We start from the raw sequence: 15,757 nt of genomic DNA, 5'->3' as shown, positions 1-15,757 counted from the left end.
GGGCCTGTGTGAGTGAGGGGCTGGCAGCCTCTTAACGTCTCTGGCCCTCAGTTTCCCCGTCTGAATGATAAGGGGGGCTGGAGTCTTCAGCCGCCCCCATCCCCAGAGCCCCAAGTCAGGGCCAGCAGGCAGAATGGGTGAGATCTAAGCTTGGTTTAAAAGGTGAAGTTTGGGGCCCGGAGTGATAGTACAGTGTAGGGCATTTGCCTTGCACGCGGCCAACCTGGGTTCGATGCCCGGCATCCCGTATGGTGCCCCCCAGAACCACCAGAAGTAATTCCTGAGTGCAGAGCCAGGAGTAACCCCTGAGCATCTCTGGGTGTGACTCAAAAAGCAAAATCATAATCATAATCATAATTAAAGGTGAAGTTTGGGTCCTGGTTCCAGCATTTATTGTTGATCGATGGCACTCAGTCCGTTCACCCCCTGAACTTCCACTTCACTGTCTATAAAGGAGAATAAGAGCATTTCCCGGAGCATAAAATGAGCTAATGTAAAGGAGGCTGGCATCGTGCCCAGCATAGCGTCATCGTCAACCGAGGTGTTCGCTAGCGGGCGCTGCCCTCTGGAGGCCAGAGTCAGGAACTGCAGTCTGGAGTCCGCACGCGCCCATTATTCCGATGTGGAGGACTGAGCCGGGCGGGCATCAGTCCGAGTGCGCCTCCACCCACTGGCAGAGACGACGGGCATAGCGAGTGGGATTGACGGTGGAGAAGTTTCGTCCTGAGTACCACAGCATCTTCCATAGATACTCCAGCCGCCTGCGGAGCCCGTACACGGTGGCCAGATCCACTAGGCCCAGGAAGTAGCGTTGCTCGGGCCCATCCAAAATGTTGGGGGCGTGGGGGCCACCGGAGAGCAAACGGTAATTCTGCGGCAATTCCACCTCCTCCGGGTTCTGTATCCCTTCCACAAATCTGGGGGGGGGGGCAACAAGAGGGTGAGACTAGCCCCTTCTCCAGGAAGCCTTCCATGATTGGACATGCAAGTGGGACCAGGCCCCGAGGGTTGGTGTCAGACCCATAACTGACCTAGCGCCGTAAGTCCCCTGTGACCACTGGACGCTCCACAGTGTGGCCCCCTTGACGGGGTGCCGGGGAACAAAGCACACGATGACTTTTCCAGGCAGTATGAAAAAACGTAAAATCATGCATCCGTGACATGGTGAACATACACTGCAATTCAGCGTTAACATTTTTTCTTTTTTACCTGTTCCTTGTTATCTTTTCCCATGGGGGTGGGGAGGGCAGCAGAGCTCAGGGTTCACTCCTGGCAGTGCTGGGGGGACCCTATGCAGCACTCCTGTTGGAACTGCTTCCCCCGCCCCCCCGTATTATCTCTCTAGCCCCTTGGCACTTTTTTTCATGGAGACTGGTACACAATTTATTATTGTTTGTGTGGCCAAAGCATCTGGGTTAGAGATCTGGCTCTGTCATGGTGCTTCTCTTTTATCTTTTTGTTTGTTTGTTTATTTGCTTTTTTTGGGTCACACCCGTTGATGCACAGGGGTTACTCCTGGCTCTGCACTCAGGAATTACTTCTGGTGGTTCTGGGGGGCACCATACGGGATGCCGGGCATCGAACCCAGGTTGGCCGCGTGCAAGGCAAATGCCCTACCTGCTGTACTATCGCTCCAGCCCCTCTTTTTATCTTTTTTTGTTTGGGGGCCACACCGAATGGTGCTTAGAAGCTACTCCCGGCTCTGTGCTCAGGGATCACTCCTGGCAGTGCTCTGGAAACTGTATGCAGTGCCAGGGGTCAGTCACATGCAATGCAAGCACCTTCACCCCTGGACCACCCTCCCCAGCCCAACTCAGCCCTCCTGTGCCGTATCACCCTGGCAAACCCTGTATTGGGGCACTTTCTTCCATTTGGCCTGAAATGGAAGAAATCCTGTGAGCAGCCTGAAATCCTGTGAATAATGTCCAACCCCAGATGGCACGTGATCTCAGTCTCTTTCGTCCGTTTTGCTTCCAACTGAATTCTGAATCAGAAGGTGCTCTGGGCTGGGCCCTCAACCCAGCCAGAAGCAGGTTTAATTTTCCTTTTCCTGGAAGTGGAATCTTGGAAATAAGCCGATCAGAGACAAACCTCGCCAAAGTACCAGCCGATCAGAACCCGGTGGCCTGGGTCTGTGTGCCCAGCACCGGCACCCTCAGAGGTGTCCGTCTGTCCCTGTTAACCTGGATAACGTGAAGGGGCTGGGAACGGGGGAGGAGGGCGGCGGGGGCGTGGTAGGCTGGCAGCAGCGGTCAGTATGTCGACACTTCAACAGAACAGCCATTACATGCCAACTTAGACCTTTCTGGGACATGGTGCCAGGACATTGTGACTTCCTGGCACCGTGTCCCAGAAAGGTCCTAATGCGGGGCTGGAGAGATAGCACAGCGGGTAGGGCGTTTGCCTTGCACGCGGCCGACCCGGGTTCAAATCCCAGCATCCCATATGGTCCCCTGAGCACGGCCAGGGGTGATTCCTGAGTGCAAAGCCAGGAGTGACCCCTGTGCATCGCCGGGTGTGACCCAAAAAGCAAAAAAAAAAAAGAAAAGAAAGGTCCTAATGCCAGCTGGGGTGAGGCTAAAGAGAGGTTGAGTGAGCTTAAAGGGACAGGTAGGGGGGCTGTATTCCGTGCCAGGCCTTTACCCTCCGCCGTGGTCAGGATGCACCCAGCCTAGCAAGCGGCTGGGGGGGGGGGGCAGTGCCACATTGCAAGGACCCAGCCTGGGGAATGTTGTCACTTTTTTTCTTTTTTTGCTTTTTGGGTCACACCCGGCGACGCACAGGGGTTACTCCTGGCTCATGCACTCAGGAATAACCCCTGGCGGTGCTCAGGGGACCATATGGGATGCTGGGAATCGAACCCGGGTCGGCCGTGTGCAAAGCAAACGCCCTACCCGCTGTGCTATCACTCCAGCCCAATGTTGTCACTTTTTTAGTGGGCCGAGCCCACCAGGAGGGCAGTTCACTATGAGATCCCAAGGATGAGGTGGGCCCTCAGATGCCTGCAATTACCAGGAGCACTGGGCCGCGAGGGCACATCCCCTCAGGGCAGCTGCCTCTCGCCACTTGTCTGCCCAGGGCATCAAGGGGCTTCTCTCCTTCAAGTGCCCGTCTCAACCCCCGGGAGACTGTCACCGTGGAGGTGGGTCCTGGAAGGCTAGGATCCAAGTGACCAAGAGCTGACAGAAATCCCAGAAGTCATTCTGCAAAGTTACTTCACCTCTCTGAGCCTCTACTTTCTCGGCCCTGAAATGGGTAGGAGGACCAGGGTAAAGGTGCCTGCCTGACGCCACGTAGCTCCTGGAGCACCACCGCTTGCAGCCTTGGAGGTTTCTGAGCACTGGCAGGGCGGCCTGAGCAGTCCCTGGACTGACAGGGCCTGACTAGCGGCATAAAGTTGCCCGCCACCGTCTGCCGAGAGGCTGAGACCAGCCAGGGGAAGCCCAGGGCCTCTTCAGCGCCACCTGGGAGATCCATTCAAATGAAATGAAATTTAAAGACGGGTAGGAGCCGCCGCCCCCAGCCAGGCTCCTGGCCAGCCTGCAGGCAGTGAGAGGGCCGCCAGGGCGGGGAGGGCAGGGAGCACCTGCTGAAGTGCGGGGATGACTCAGGGCCCGAGGACGGTGCCGGGGCGGGGCTCTCGTCCTGCCTGCAGCCTTCGTGGCTCTGCGTCTGCTTCTGAACACGGCAGGGTCTTCAGCTCACCCCGAAGCCCCGACCCGGCTGGTCCTTCCCCTGCTGTGGCCCTGGGGGCGGCTCCCCTGTGGCAGCTCTCCCAGCCCCTGCCCTGCAGGCACCCACCCCACACGACAGACACACATGTGCACACACATGTGCCTGTTCTCCCACCCCACATGAAACAGATACACATGTGCACACATGTATGTGCCTGTTTTCCCACCCCAAAGAACACAGGTATGCATGTGTACACACGCATGTGCCTATTCTCCCACCCCACATGACAGATACACATGTGCACACATATGTATGTGCCTGTTCTCCCACCCACAGAACACAGATACACATGTACACACACATGCTGTTCTCCCACCCCACAGAACACAGGCATGCATGTGCACACACATGTGCCTGTTTTCCCACCCCACAGAACACAGGCATGCATGTGCACACACATGTGCCTGTTCTCCCACCTCACAACACAGATACACATGTGCACACACACGTATGTGCCTGTTATCCCACTCCACATGACAGATACACATGTGCACACATATGCACCTTGCCCACACCCTCACAGGCAACAGAGACATGTATACACATTTGTGCATACAGACATGCGTGCAAGCACACATGGACCCACCCCACACGACAGACACACATGTGCACACACATGTGCCTGTCTGTACACATGTGCACACACATGAATCTGTGCCTATATGCACAGAGACACACATGTGCCCACAGGTGCCCACACAAACCACATATGTATGCATGTAGGTGTCCACATGCACATATGCACACTCAGATGCGGACACCCATGTACATGTGAATAAAGGCTCACAGGTACCACACACATGTATGTGCAGATGCATGCACACATCCATCCATCCATCCATCCATCCATCCATCCATCCATCCACACAGCGCTGGTCTCCGGGCTCGGCCTGCTGCCTTTCCCAGACCCGCGTCCCCGGCTGCCGCCCTGCCCGGTGGGCCCACCTGGCCGAGGAGGCCTGGGGGAGGCTGCTGGCCTCGGTCCTCTCGCCGTCCTGGTGCTGGTGGAAGGCCAGGATGAGGCTGTAGTCCATCACGTTTAGGTCCCGCAGGAAGGCCGTGTCCAGTTCCATCTGGTAGAGGAGCCAGGTCCGCTGGGGCCCTGTGGACATCAGCACCCCACTCTGAGGGCCCCGCTCCAGGGGCCCCCCTAGCCGCCTCGGCAGATCTGCATGGACTTGGGTCTCCCCGCTGGCACGTGACGGAGCCGGATTTGGACCTGCCCTGCCTGGCTCTGGAATCTGGACTCCCGAGCGCTCAGCGGGGAGCCCCTTCTGGCTGCACCCAACAGGGGCTCACCCAGGTGGATGGTCTTGCCCTGGAAGTTGAGGTCCTTCAGCACCACGATGGAGCAGTCATCAGAGACTGGCTCCACCCACCGGTCCACCTCGCAGCCCTTGATGTCATACCTGCAGGGGTGACAGGGTTTACCTCTGCATGGCGGAGGCACAGGGGAAGTCGCCAGGTTAGTAAGTGACAAGAGGATGGGGTGTGGCTCAGGGGCCGAGCGCCTGCCGTACAAGTAGGAGTCCTGGGTTTGATCCCCGACACCGTGAATGAAACAGAACAAAGCAGCACCCGAGCTTCCTCTGGGCCAACGTGCAGGGCCTCAGCCCCCCTGCTCGGTGTCTGTCCCTATGTCGGAGGTGAAGGAAAGTTCCGGAGAGTCACTTTATTTTTTTTCTTTTTTCTCTGAGTCACAACGTGGTGATGCACAGGGGTTACTCCTGGCTCTGCACTCAGGAATTACTCCTGGCGGTGCTCGGGGGGACCCTATGGGATGCCGGGGATTGAACCCGGGCCGGCCACATGCAAGGCAAACGCCCTCCCCGCTGTGCTATCGCCCCAGCCCCTCGGAGAGTCACCTTCACCCGCTAGAACACGCAGCGGGAAAGAGCAGAGTGAAGATTTGAACTCCGGGAGCCCAGCTTTCCCCTGCCTAGGCCCTCTGTCACTCCTGGGCGTGTCCCGCACTTACGCCACCCCCAGAGTGAGAACACCCCATGGCCCCGCGTGTGGGAGCACTAACGGGGCGCCTGCAGGCAGAGTGGGGTCTGGGAGGCCGCGGGGCTGGGGCTGGACCCCACACAGCAGCGCGGCACTTTCCCCTCCAGCCCACTCTCGGGGCGCTGGTGGCGGGGGTCCCTATCTCCTGTCCCTTCTCTCCCCGGGCCTTAGTTTCCCCATCTAACGCAGGGGAGGTGGGTGCCTGGGTGACGCTTTCCGGGTGGGACCCGCTCACAGCTCCAAGAGGCGGCCGGAGGCGGGGTAGAAGACGCTCAGCATGACGATGAAGTACTCCTGGGGGCGGGGGCAGAGGGTGAGGGGAGGCGGGGTCGCGACCACCTTCCTGCCGCCTCCTCCGGCCCGCGCCCCACCTTCTTTCCCTGGGCCATTCGCAGAGTGTGCACGCCTGCCAGGGGAGAAGGCGTCAGGTGAGGCCACCCTGCCGGGTCCCCGCTCCAGCCCCCACCTCCTTCCTCTCCCAAACCCTAGAGCACCCCCAGGCCACGCCCTCGGCCCTTTCCTCCCGGGGGTCCGCGTCCCGACTTCGCCAACCTAGCAGAGGGGGCGTGTCTTCGGGAGACCACGCCCACAGAGGGCAGCCCTAACCCCGCCCTCCAAACCACGCCCACAGGATCGCGGTCACGCCCCTTGTGTTTAGGCCCCGCCCTGCTCCAACTCCGCCTCCACCGAACCCCGCCACGGGGCCAGTGCTGCTCTCCACTCTGCTCGCCCGGGTGCCCCCTAGCCCCCCTTCATCCTGGGGGCCCGCCCCCGTCTTCGCGCGCTCTCTCCTCTCTGCCCCGCCCCCGCCTCCCCAGCTCCGACCCGCAGTCGGGGTCCTACCCAGCAGCCGCGTCAGCAGCGTGTAGGGGTGGCGCTGCAGGTGCTGCACGTAGCGGGGCAGGTGCGCGAGCAGCACCTGCACCTCCCGGCGCTGCTGGGTCTTCAGGAAGAAGCGTCGGTCGTGGCTGGGAGGTGAGCAGGGGGGCGCGGGAGGGACAGGTGCCTAATCAGGCGGGATCTGCCTCCCCCCCCCCCCCCCCCGCCCTCCCGGGCACGTGTCTCTCCCACCCCGGACCCCACTCCCACCCTGCCCCGCACCCTGCCAGCTCACGACAGGAAGAAGATGGACTTGCTCTTGGAAGGGCTGAAAAACTGCAGGTAGGGGCCTCCGGGCCCCAGGGCATCCTGGTAGTCTTCCTCGGCCAGGCCCAGCGAGTGGCGCAGCCAGGCGAAGGCCGGGCCGGCCAGTGTGTCCAGTTCAAAGCCCTGCAGGGGAGGGAAAGAGGCCCCCAGTGTCGCCGGCGCGCAGCTGTGAGTGGGGGTACGTGCGGCTTGGGCTCACCGTCCTTCCCGCCAGACCGTGAGCGTGTCCCCACGGCAGGGGGACAGCGCAAAGACCCCGCCAGGGCCGGTGAGGCTCGCGTCTGGGTTTCCTACCTTATGAGCCTGGGTCAGGACCTCGGAGAAATCCTTCTCGGTGGGCGGCCCCTGCGGAGGCGGGCGGCAGTGCTCAGGCCCCCTGGCCGCCCCCCATCCCCGTGTGCCCCGCACCTGGTCTCCCTCCCTTCCCTTTCCATCTTTCCATTCCTCTGGCAAGCGTGGCCGAGGCGGGCCCGCCCTCCCCGGTCCTGGTGGTGGGGGCGGGGCGGGTGTCTCATCCGCAACAGGGTCCCTAGCACTGGCCCTGAGGTGCAGCCTGGCAGCGGTACCCAGACCCCCAGGTTGCCCTAGTGAGGCTGATGCCCATCTCGAGCGAGGGGCTGGCCCTGCCTGGGCAGCCCAGGATGGGAGCAGGCTTCCCGGGAGGCTCCACGCAGAAGTCACTGTGGGCGCGGTACCCCACAACAGGACCCTGAGGCTAGCAGCCCTGGGGGTGGGGGTGGGGTCCCAGCACACATATGACTTAGAAGGCTCCTCGGGGCTCCTCCATTCCCCTGGAGAGTGGCCATAGGGTGCCCACGCGTGTGCACGCACACACGCACAGATCCACACACAACACACAGATCACATGCTTGCACAGCTCCACCCGACTGCTGAGGCTGCAGCTGGCTGACCTGCTGAGCCAGCCTGGCCCCGGCCCCAGGCCCCAGGAGGAGGGGCTGGGTGTGCGGGGGGCTGGGGAGGGGCCCTCTCAACCATACATGGTGGCAGAGGCAGGAGAGACCAAGAAGGACCATTCTTTCCACCCATCATATGGATGGGGATACTGAGGCCCAGAGGCCCTCGTGGAGACACCTGCAGGGGGCGGGGCTTCTGTCTTCCAGGCCTTCCCTTGGCCCTGTTCCCAGCCTGGCCTCGGTTTCCTGCCCTGAGCCCCTGACTTACTGCCCTTCCTACACCCCACCGGCCCCCAGGCTGCCTCAGCAACATGGGACGGCGGGGGACGTGACGGCCACTTACTGCGGGGGGCTGCTTCAGGGACACCTGGGTGGCAGCCCACAGCCCCGCCTGCATCATGCTCGCGAGCGGGTGCAGCTCGTGGCCCGGGCCGATCTCCAGCAGGCCATGGGACGGCTTCTTGCGTCGCAGGCACCAGAAGAGGCTTCTGCGCTGGCAGCCGGGGGAAACCCAGTGGGACGTGATGTCCCCGGCCTCTGGGGAGGGGGGGGCCAGGGCCTGTGGGCAGGAGGCACCAGCAGCCGTGAGCACCCCAGAGGGCACAGACCCAGGTGGGCGCCCCGCTCCGCTGCCTCCCCCCATCGCTCTCTGCCTCCAGGGCCAGACAGAGCATGCGGGTGGGTACCCGCCTCTCGCCCGAGGGCAGCTCCGCAGCCACCTGGCCCGACACTGTCTCCCCCCGTGTGGCCCCAGACGCCCCTAACTGTCCTGCGCCGCCGCTGTGACTGTTGAGGGTGGGCACAGGGGCCCCCAGGCGAGGGCACGGGGTGCCTGCCGCCCTTGGCCACCTGCGCTCTGGTCTCTGCCGCGTGCCCCCGGCCGGGGCCGCGGGGCCCGAGCCGCGGGCGCTGCCGGCCTCCCCAGAGCCCCGGGAAAGAGCCGCCTGGCTGATCCTCTCCGGTTGCCAGGCGAGGAAACTGAGTCAGCCGGCCGGCGGGTCCCCGCCCCCTGCGAGAGCCCGCCTCAGCCGGGGTGGGGGTGTGTCCGCGCGGCCTGCGGAGGGCTGACCGGCCCCGCCACCCTCCCCTCGCTGCTCCCCCCGGGGGGCCGCACCTACCTGGCAGAGTCCCGAGCTCGCCTCGGCCATCGCCCCAGGGGCAGCAGCTCTCTGGGCTCGGGCCGCGACTCCAGCCCACCCGCCGCCCCACCGCGCAGCGGCAGGCGCCAGGCCCCGCCCCCTCGCCGCGGGCCGCCAATCGCGCGGCGCCCGGCGCAGTCGCACCCAATCCGCGTAGGGGGCGCCTCCTGATCCCCGCCCCCCTCCCGGGCTGCAGCATCCACCGGACTGGGGTCCAGGGCGGGGCGGGGCTCCGGGAGTGATGTAGGGTCCTCGGAAGGGGAGACCCCCCCTAGGGCCGGCCCTCGGCTGGTGAGGACTGCGAAAGTCTGTGCGGAGCTGGGTCACCTAAACCCACTACTGCCACCTCCACTCGAGAGCAGAGAGGGAGCGAGAGGAGAGAGGAGAGAGGAGAGTGCGTGTGTGTGTGTGTGTGTGTGTGTGTGTGAGAGAGAGAGAGAGAGAGAGAGAGAGAGAGAGAGAGAGAGAGAGAGAGAGAGAGAGAGAGAGAGAGAGAGAGAGAGAGAGAGAGAGAGAGAGAGAGAGCGCACCTCCGGAGCACACTGGACACTGGAGTTCATTCTACACCGCTATCCGCCCCCCACCAGGGCCAGCTCCTGGGATGTCCCTAGGGCAGCATCATTAGCATGATCTTTTCAAACCACAAACCAGATGATGTCACTCCCTGCTCCCAAGCCTACACCCCCTAGCGGCTTCTCGCAGCCCTGGAAAGAATCTCAGACCCCTTGACTATATGCCATAGAGATGCCTCCAGACCCGGTGCCAGGCTGTCTCACCCAGGGAAGCCCGGAGGGGGACTGGCAGCTGAAAACCTCCAGAACTCAAGCGCTGTCATGCTCACAGCTGCTCTCCACGGGCTCAGACCGCCTCATCCATGAGTGAATCTGCTGAAAAACCCGGGTATGCGGGATGTGTGACTGAAATCTCCAGGCTTGCACGGTCGGGAATGGGTGACCTGCCCCATCTCCCTGTGCTTCCAGTAGCCTGGCAGTTATGCCCAGGAACTGCCTCTGGAGCCATCTAAGCTCATTAACAGCCTTGATCCAGAGACCACAAATACAGATCTTGGACGAGAGTAACATAGAACGATATGCCACAGAGATGCCTCCAGACCCCAAAGTCACCATCTAGTTAAAAATAAATTAATTAACCTCAGTTGTATAACCATACCTAAAATGTTAGGATATGGTCACGTGACATTTTATATGTTGGTGATCTCTTATACAAAGGGCTTACTGACTCCAGGGTGAGATATAATAATCTTCACACACTTTCCTCTAAGGAAACTTTTTTGGATCATTTTTAGCGGATTATTCATAACAAGCAATACGAAATAAATTATTTAGGTCCTGCTTTGGGGTCAGGGTTTCAGGACCAGGGTGGAAACATCTGAAATATGGTGGTGGGTAGGTGTAATGGTGGTGGGATTGAAGTTGGAATATTAAATGTAACAAATTATTGTGAACAACTTATTTTTATTTATTTTTATTTTTTCCTTTTTGGGTCACATCCGGCAATGCACAGGGATTACTCCTGGCTCTGCACTCAGGCACTACTTCTGGCGGTGCTCAGGGGACCATATGGGATTCTGGGAATCGAACCCGGGTTGGCCGCATGCAAGGCAAATGCCCTACCCGCTGTACTATTGCTCCAGCCCTATTGTGAACAACTTTTAAAAGTAAAATTTTAAAAACCCCTGAATTTCAGACCCCTTCGGCCAGAGATATATTACAGTAGGTAGGGTTTTTGCCTTATTTGCTGCTAACCTGGGTTCAATCTCCAGCATCCCACATGATCCTCCCCGAAACAGAAATCCAACCCCTTGGCCCCGGTCTACTCTTGGACCCATCTCAAACCACTCTGCCTATATCCACTGTCCAGCCCTCAGTTCCTTGGAACCAAATCTTACCTCCTGGATGATTCTGGGATGCTGTGCTCCCCACCGGAAATGCTCCACCCCGGCCCCCATTTGCTACATTCGATTCACTTTGCGTGTATTGAACTGGGGTCAGCTGTATGCAAGGCAGGTTCCTCCATGCCCAGATCAGGGAGAGGTGTGGGAACCTTGAGGAACATTCCAAGTGTGTGCGAGTCTGGTTGGAGGCCACGGGAATCACGCAAGTCAGATGGCAGGGTCCGAGGCAGGCAAAGGGGCAGGGCGGAAGTCCTGGTGACCCAAACAGGACGGCCTCTCTGTATCACAGAGGTCATTTCTGGTGGTGGTGGTGGGGAGGGGGAAGGGCCAGGATGGGAGGCCACCAGGCACCTGGCTGGGGGGAGGGTCGACGTCAGTGCCAGCCGAGAGAGGGAGGGTCACAGCAATGTGTGACAGGGACAGACAGCTGGTGAGTACGTGGTGATTCTGGGTGAGGCTGAGAAGGGCTGTGGGGGGTCCTGAGGCCCCCTCAGGGAGGAACAGAGCAGCTGCTGCGAAGGAGCAAAGGAGCAAGGGCCGGGGGCGCTGCTGAGGGGCTGGCGTGGTTGCACGGTCTGCCGACACACAGGCGGCCTTCCTGGGTGCAGTTCTTTTTTTTTTTTTTCCTTTTTGGGTCACACCCAGCGATGCTCAGGGGTTACTCCTGGCTCTGCACTCAGGAATTACCCTGGCGGTGCTCAGGGGACCCTATGGGATGCTGGGAACTGAACCCGGTCAGCCGCGTGCAAGGCAAATGCCCTCCCTGCTGTGCTATTGCTCCAGCCCCGGGTGCAGCTCTCTGGGCATGACGTGGAGCCCCGGGGGCTGAAGAGACACCGGCAGCAGGTGGTGGCACCTTTGGGGGCAGCTGGGCTGAGAAGGGAGGGGGAGGATTGCAGGGCTGGTGCCAGTTCTGAGTGGGAGCTGAGGGTCCCTTCATGAGACCTGGGGAGCCACCAGCGGCAGTGCCTTCCAGTGTGAGGGGACCACCAGCCACGGGTGGCACGTGCCACGGGAGAGAGGCCATCCCTGCCCCTGCCCAGGGGGGGCAGCTCTGCCTGGGCGACAGGACGGGGCCTCTGCTCTGCAGACCCAAGGAAGTGGGAAGGGGCGGGAGTCCACGCCGGGCACCGGGAAGGGGCGAGCCGGAGGCCCAGAGCCACCGAATGCTCAGCTGCTGCGTCGCCGTCACTGTGGGTGGAGGCTGATGTGGGGTCTACGTGGCCAGGCCCCATGGGCCCTCCCTGCTGTGGGCTGTGCCAGCCAGGCCCCCCGACCCGTGCCAGGCCACACCTCTGCGTGCGGGTGCCTGGCCCAAGGGCGATGCAGGCCCAGCTCCCAGCCCCCGCCTCAGTCAAGCACCGAGAGCAGCGCCCAGGAGGTGATGTTTATTGTTCCGGTGGTCCCGGCAGGCCTGGCAGGCGTCAGTACGGGAGCTGTGGGGGAGGGGGCACCCCCGCCTGCCATGAGGCGCCCTCCTGTGGCCTTGGGCCTGGATGTGATGGGCCAGTCCTTGCCCCCATGGGCTCTCCAGGTCCAGGAATCCTTGTGGGGTCCGGCGAAGCTGCCCCTTTGGCCAAGTGGGGAGCAGCTGCCCCTCAGAACCTGCCAGGTGCCACGTCAGCCTCGGACGGGAAACTGAGGCAGGAGGGTCAAACCCGGAGATGAAGGTCACGGAGAGTCGGAAGGTGAGGGGGGGGAGGAGCAGCCCCGTCCAGGCCCTGAGCCAGAAGGGGTGACAGGAAGTACTTCTGGGTCTTCCCTGTGCCAGCCCCCGGGTGAGCAGGGCATGCGGCCGGCTGGCCGGCCAGTCCTGAACCGCTGCATCCCGGGGAATGTCTGGCGGGCAGCCAGCTGTGAGGGGTCCTGCCAGGAGGCGGAGGGGGGACCGGGCCGCCCACACCTGCCGGTGGTCACTGGGTCTTCTTGGTCCCCTGCTGGCTCTTCAGCATCACGTAGGAGATGAACAGGCCTGCGAGGTCCCAGAGGGGCCGGCTGAGTGCCCGGCCCCGCCCTCAGCCTCTCGCATTCTTACTACCAACCCCCACATGTCTACGGGGCCAGGGGCCACTCTGCGCGTCCTCACCCACCCGCCACCACTCACCATCCCTGGCACAAACCCGACCTGGGTTCGAATCTCAGCACCCCGTGCCTTGCTGGGTGCAGCTTTGGAGCCGCCAAGAGCAGCGGGACTTCCTGGGGACCCCCTGGCACCTCTGCACGCCCAGGCCCTCTCGGTGAACCGCTGGACTGGTTGTCCAAGAATCACAAGGAGGGGGCCCCGGGGCTCAAGACCCAGGAAAGAATGAGGGGCCCACGGAGCCCACCCTCGGCTCAGCCACGGACCCTGGGACAGGGACGCGTAAGGACCCGAGTCATGGCAAAAGGGGGCGCAGAGGGGTGGTGTGGGGAAGGCGGCAGGGAAAGGCGATGCCCACCGGCCCCGGGCCAGTGAGCCAGCGGCGGGGACCCCCAGTGCTGACCGGAACGGGGCAGGGGCGACTCACCCACGCACAGGAGGAGGAGGAGGCCGGCAACCAAGGGGATGGCTACGGCGTAGGCGCGGGGCAGGAAGTACTTGTGGATGACATGCTGGCTGTCGATGAAAGGCTGGTGGCGGGGCGGAGGGCTGGTGAGACCCCCTTCCTCAGCCCCAGCTGCTGCCCCTCCCCCGGCTCTACTGAGCTGGGCCCCGCCAGGCCCCAGGTGGCGTTGGCTGTCTTTAGGACAAGGGTGTCGGGGAAGGGGGCCTGGACCGGGTCCCCTGCAGCCTGACCTTCGCTGGGCGGGGCCTGGCGGCCACAGGAAGGCAAGCACGTGTTCGGGGGCAGCCCCGCCTGGCGAGGGCCGGGTGCGTCCCCGAGTGACTGCCAGCCTGGGCCTCCAGGCCTCTGCCCCAGCGTCTTTCTCCAACGCTGCCCGATCCTGCAAGGGTTCCGCCAACCCCTTCTGCGGCAGGCACCAAACACGTTTGCCCACAAGGAGGAAACGAGCAAAGCCCAATGCTGTCCCCGGGACCCCCAGATTCGCGGGAGCCACGGGTCAGAACCTGGCTTTGCACACGGGACGCTTGTCCCTCAGTCCCGGCCGTCCCACCCACAAAGCGAGACACCCCGAGGCCGGAGAGGCAGTGTAGCTGCTAGGGCGCTTGCCTGGCACGTGGCAGACCCCAGACCGATCCCGGGCACCCTAGATGGGTCCCTCCACCCAGGACCACCAGCACCGATCCCAGAGCACCGCTGGGTGTGGCCTCCAAGCAGACAAACGTCTGTGAATGGGGAAGGCCAAGCAGCTCCCAGGGCCGCGCGGGAGGGCTGCTTACGTGTCAGGCTGGCTTCGAGACGCAGGGACGGGAGGAGAGAGGGGCAGGGCCGGCACACATACCAAGAGAATCACCCAGGCGGTGTAGTAGGTGAAGATGATCAGGCTGACAGCGACGAGGCCGAATCCCACCACCTGGTCTGTCCCCGTGGCCTGGAGCAAAGGGAGGGCTCAGTTGACAGCAGTACGCGCAACGCTTCCCATTTGTACAAGAGACGTGTCGAGACCTACGGAGGCACCAAGTTCTTGGCTGGAAGCAAGTGCCGCGCCTCGACGTTCTCATCTGAACAATGGGCCGAAGGTGGAGCAGTCCCGGTTCCGAGCGTCCCGGCCCCAGCTCCGGGGCGAACCTGGAGCCCCACCCCCGACCCGACGCACTCCCAAGCCCCAGCACCCGGCCTCAAGCTCACCATCTTCCCCGCGCTCGGCCACCGGAGCAGTAAGCCGCGTCCGCTTCCGGATCCGGGCCCGCCGGCCCTGGCCGCGGAGCACGCCGGGAGTTGTAGTCCTTAGGGCGGCCGGGGAGCGCGTAGTCCGAGGCCGGCAGGCACCGCCCCCCCCACGCCCTTTGCATGTCGGGAAATGTAGTTCTCCAGGGTCAGCGCTGTGCATGCCGGGAAATGTAGTTCTCCAAGGTCAGCGCGGCGCTGGGTCCCGGCTCGCCTTCTAGGGAGCGGGACAGAAAGGGCCCATCTGCGACCAGACCGGTCCCGAGGCGGGCGGCGAGTCGCTCGGTCGCCTCTCCCGGTCGGGCATAAAGAGAAGGGCGGGGACTTGCGGGTGACAGTTGGAGTCAGCGCGAAAGCCGACTTCGGGGCCCGGACCCGAGCCGCACGCTGGAAGCACCCCCGCCAGGCCGCGGTGCGCGGGACTTCCCGGGAGTACCCGGAGCGTCCCCGGCTCCGGCCCTTGGCCCCGGGCGCGGGAGCCCGAGCGCAGGCGCGCGTGTGCGGAGGCCGGTGCGGGAGCGTCCCGCGGCTCCGTCCTCCAGGTCTCCCCACAGCGCCCCCTGCTGGCGGCGCCGAGCCCGCAGCGCCCCGCTGGGGGCCGCCTGCACAGCTGGGGGCGACGGCGCCTCCCCCGATGCTCCCCGGACGCGTTTCTCTGGGGCAGCGAAACAGTCCTGCCTGTGAGTTGTTAATCTGACCCACTTCACTGTTGCTCCGAATGTCGTCCGTGGTCACTGCGGTGTCCCCAGTGCGGAGGGGGGGGCCGTGTGGCACAATTTTAGTTGTTTTGATCTAGCCAATTAAAAAAAAAAATCTTCCCCCCCCTTTGGGATTTGGGGGACGCACCCTGCAGTGCTCAGGAGCTGGTTGTGCGTAGGGGACCATATGTGGTGCTGGGAATTCCAACCAGAGGAGCAGCTGCAGCCTTATGAAAGGCAAATGCTTTCCCGCCGCTCTCCTCTCCAGCCAGGCTAAACCGGTTTAGATCAGGGACTTATCAGGCCTGGGGCTCTCAGCCACGCGCACACACCTAGGGTCAGTCCAAACTGCCGGCCCCTGCTGCGCGTCTGTGCGTGCAAGAAATCCAGAGATACGTCCAAAGTATCTCTGGATACTTTGTTCCCCTTAGCA

The 15,757-nt window shown here is 62.5% G+C and overlaps 2 protein-coding genes across 4 annotated transcripts; both read right to left on the bottom strand.

Moving 5' to 3' along the window:
• Window positions 1-375: 375 nt before the first annotated feature.
• PIP5KL1 (phosphatidylinositol-4-phosphate 5-kinase like 1) lies at window positions 376-9,030 on the bottom strand. 3 transcript variants are annotated; one of them, XM_004613485.2, is made up of 10 exons: window positions 8,921-9,030; window positions 8,146-8,361; window positions 7,183-7,233; window positions 6,857-7,011; window positions 6,586-6,710; window positions 6,114-6,148; window positions 5,978-6,036; window positions 5,035-5,144; window positions 4,681-4,837; window positions 376-917 (listed from the first exon to the last, which is right to left on the bottom strand). In XM_004613485.2, exons 1-10 carry the CDS (start codon window positions 8,948-8,950, stop codon window positions 647-649), a joined length of 1,209 nt encoding a protein of 402 aa, XP_004613542.1. In that variant the 5' UTR covers window positions 8,951-9,030; the 3' UTR covers window positions 376-646. The 3 variants fall into 3 exon arrangements, with proteins under 3 accessions (XP_004613542.1, XP_054994516.1, XP_054994521.1); XM_055138541.1 differs by lacking the exon at window positions 8,146-8,361 and having other exon boundaries at window positions 8,921-8,996; XM_055138546.1 differs by lacking the exons at window positions 8,146-8,361; window positions 8,921-9,030 and having other exon boundaries at window positions 6,844-7,011; window positions 7,183-7,236.
• Window positions 9,031-12,229: 3,199 nt separating this feature from the next.
• Window positions 12,230-14,728, bottom strand: DPM2 (dolichyl-phosphate mannosyltransferase subunit 2, regulatory). Its single transcript, XM_055132655.1, has 4 exons — window positions 14,588-14,728; window positions 14,241-14,330; window positions 13,364-13,466; window positions 12,230-12,828 (listed from the first exon to the last, which is right to left on the bottom strand). Exons 1-4 carry the CDS (start codon window positions 14,588-14,590, stop codon window positions 12,770-12,772), a joined length of 255 nt encoding a protein of 84 aa, XP_054988630.1. The 5' UTR covers window positions 14,591-14,728; the 3' UTR covers window positions 12,230-12,769.
• Window positions 14,729-15,757: the final 1,029 nt, after the last annotated feature.

Source organism: Sorex araneus, chromosome 1 (genome assembly GCF_027595985.1).
Source record: "Sorex araneus isolate mSorAra2 chromosome 1, mSorAra2.pri, whole genome shotgun sequence".
NCBI lineage: Eukaryota > Metazoa > Chordata > Mammalia > Eulipotyphla > Soricidae > Sorex > Sorex araneus.
This window is presented reverse-complemented; position numbering and strand designations above follow the sequence as displayed.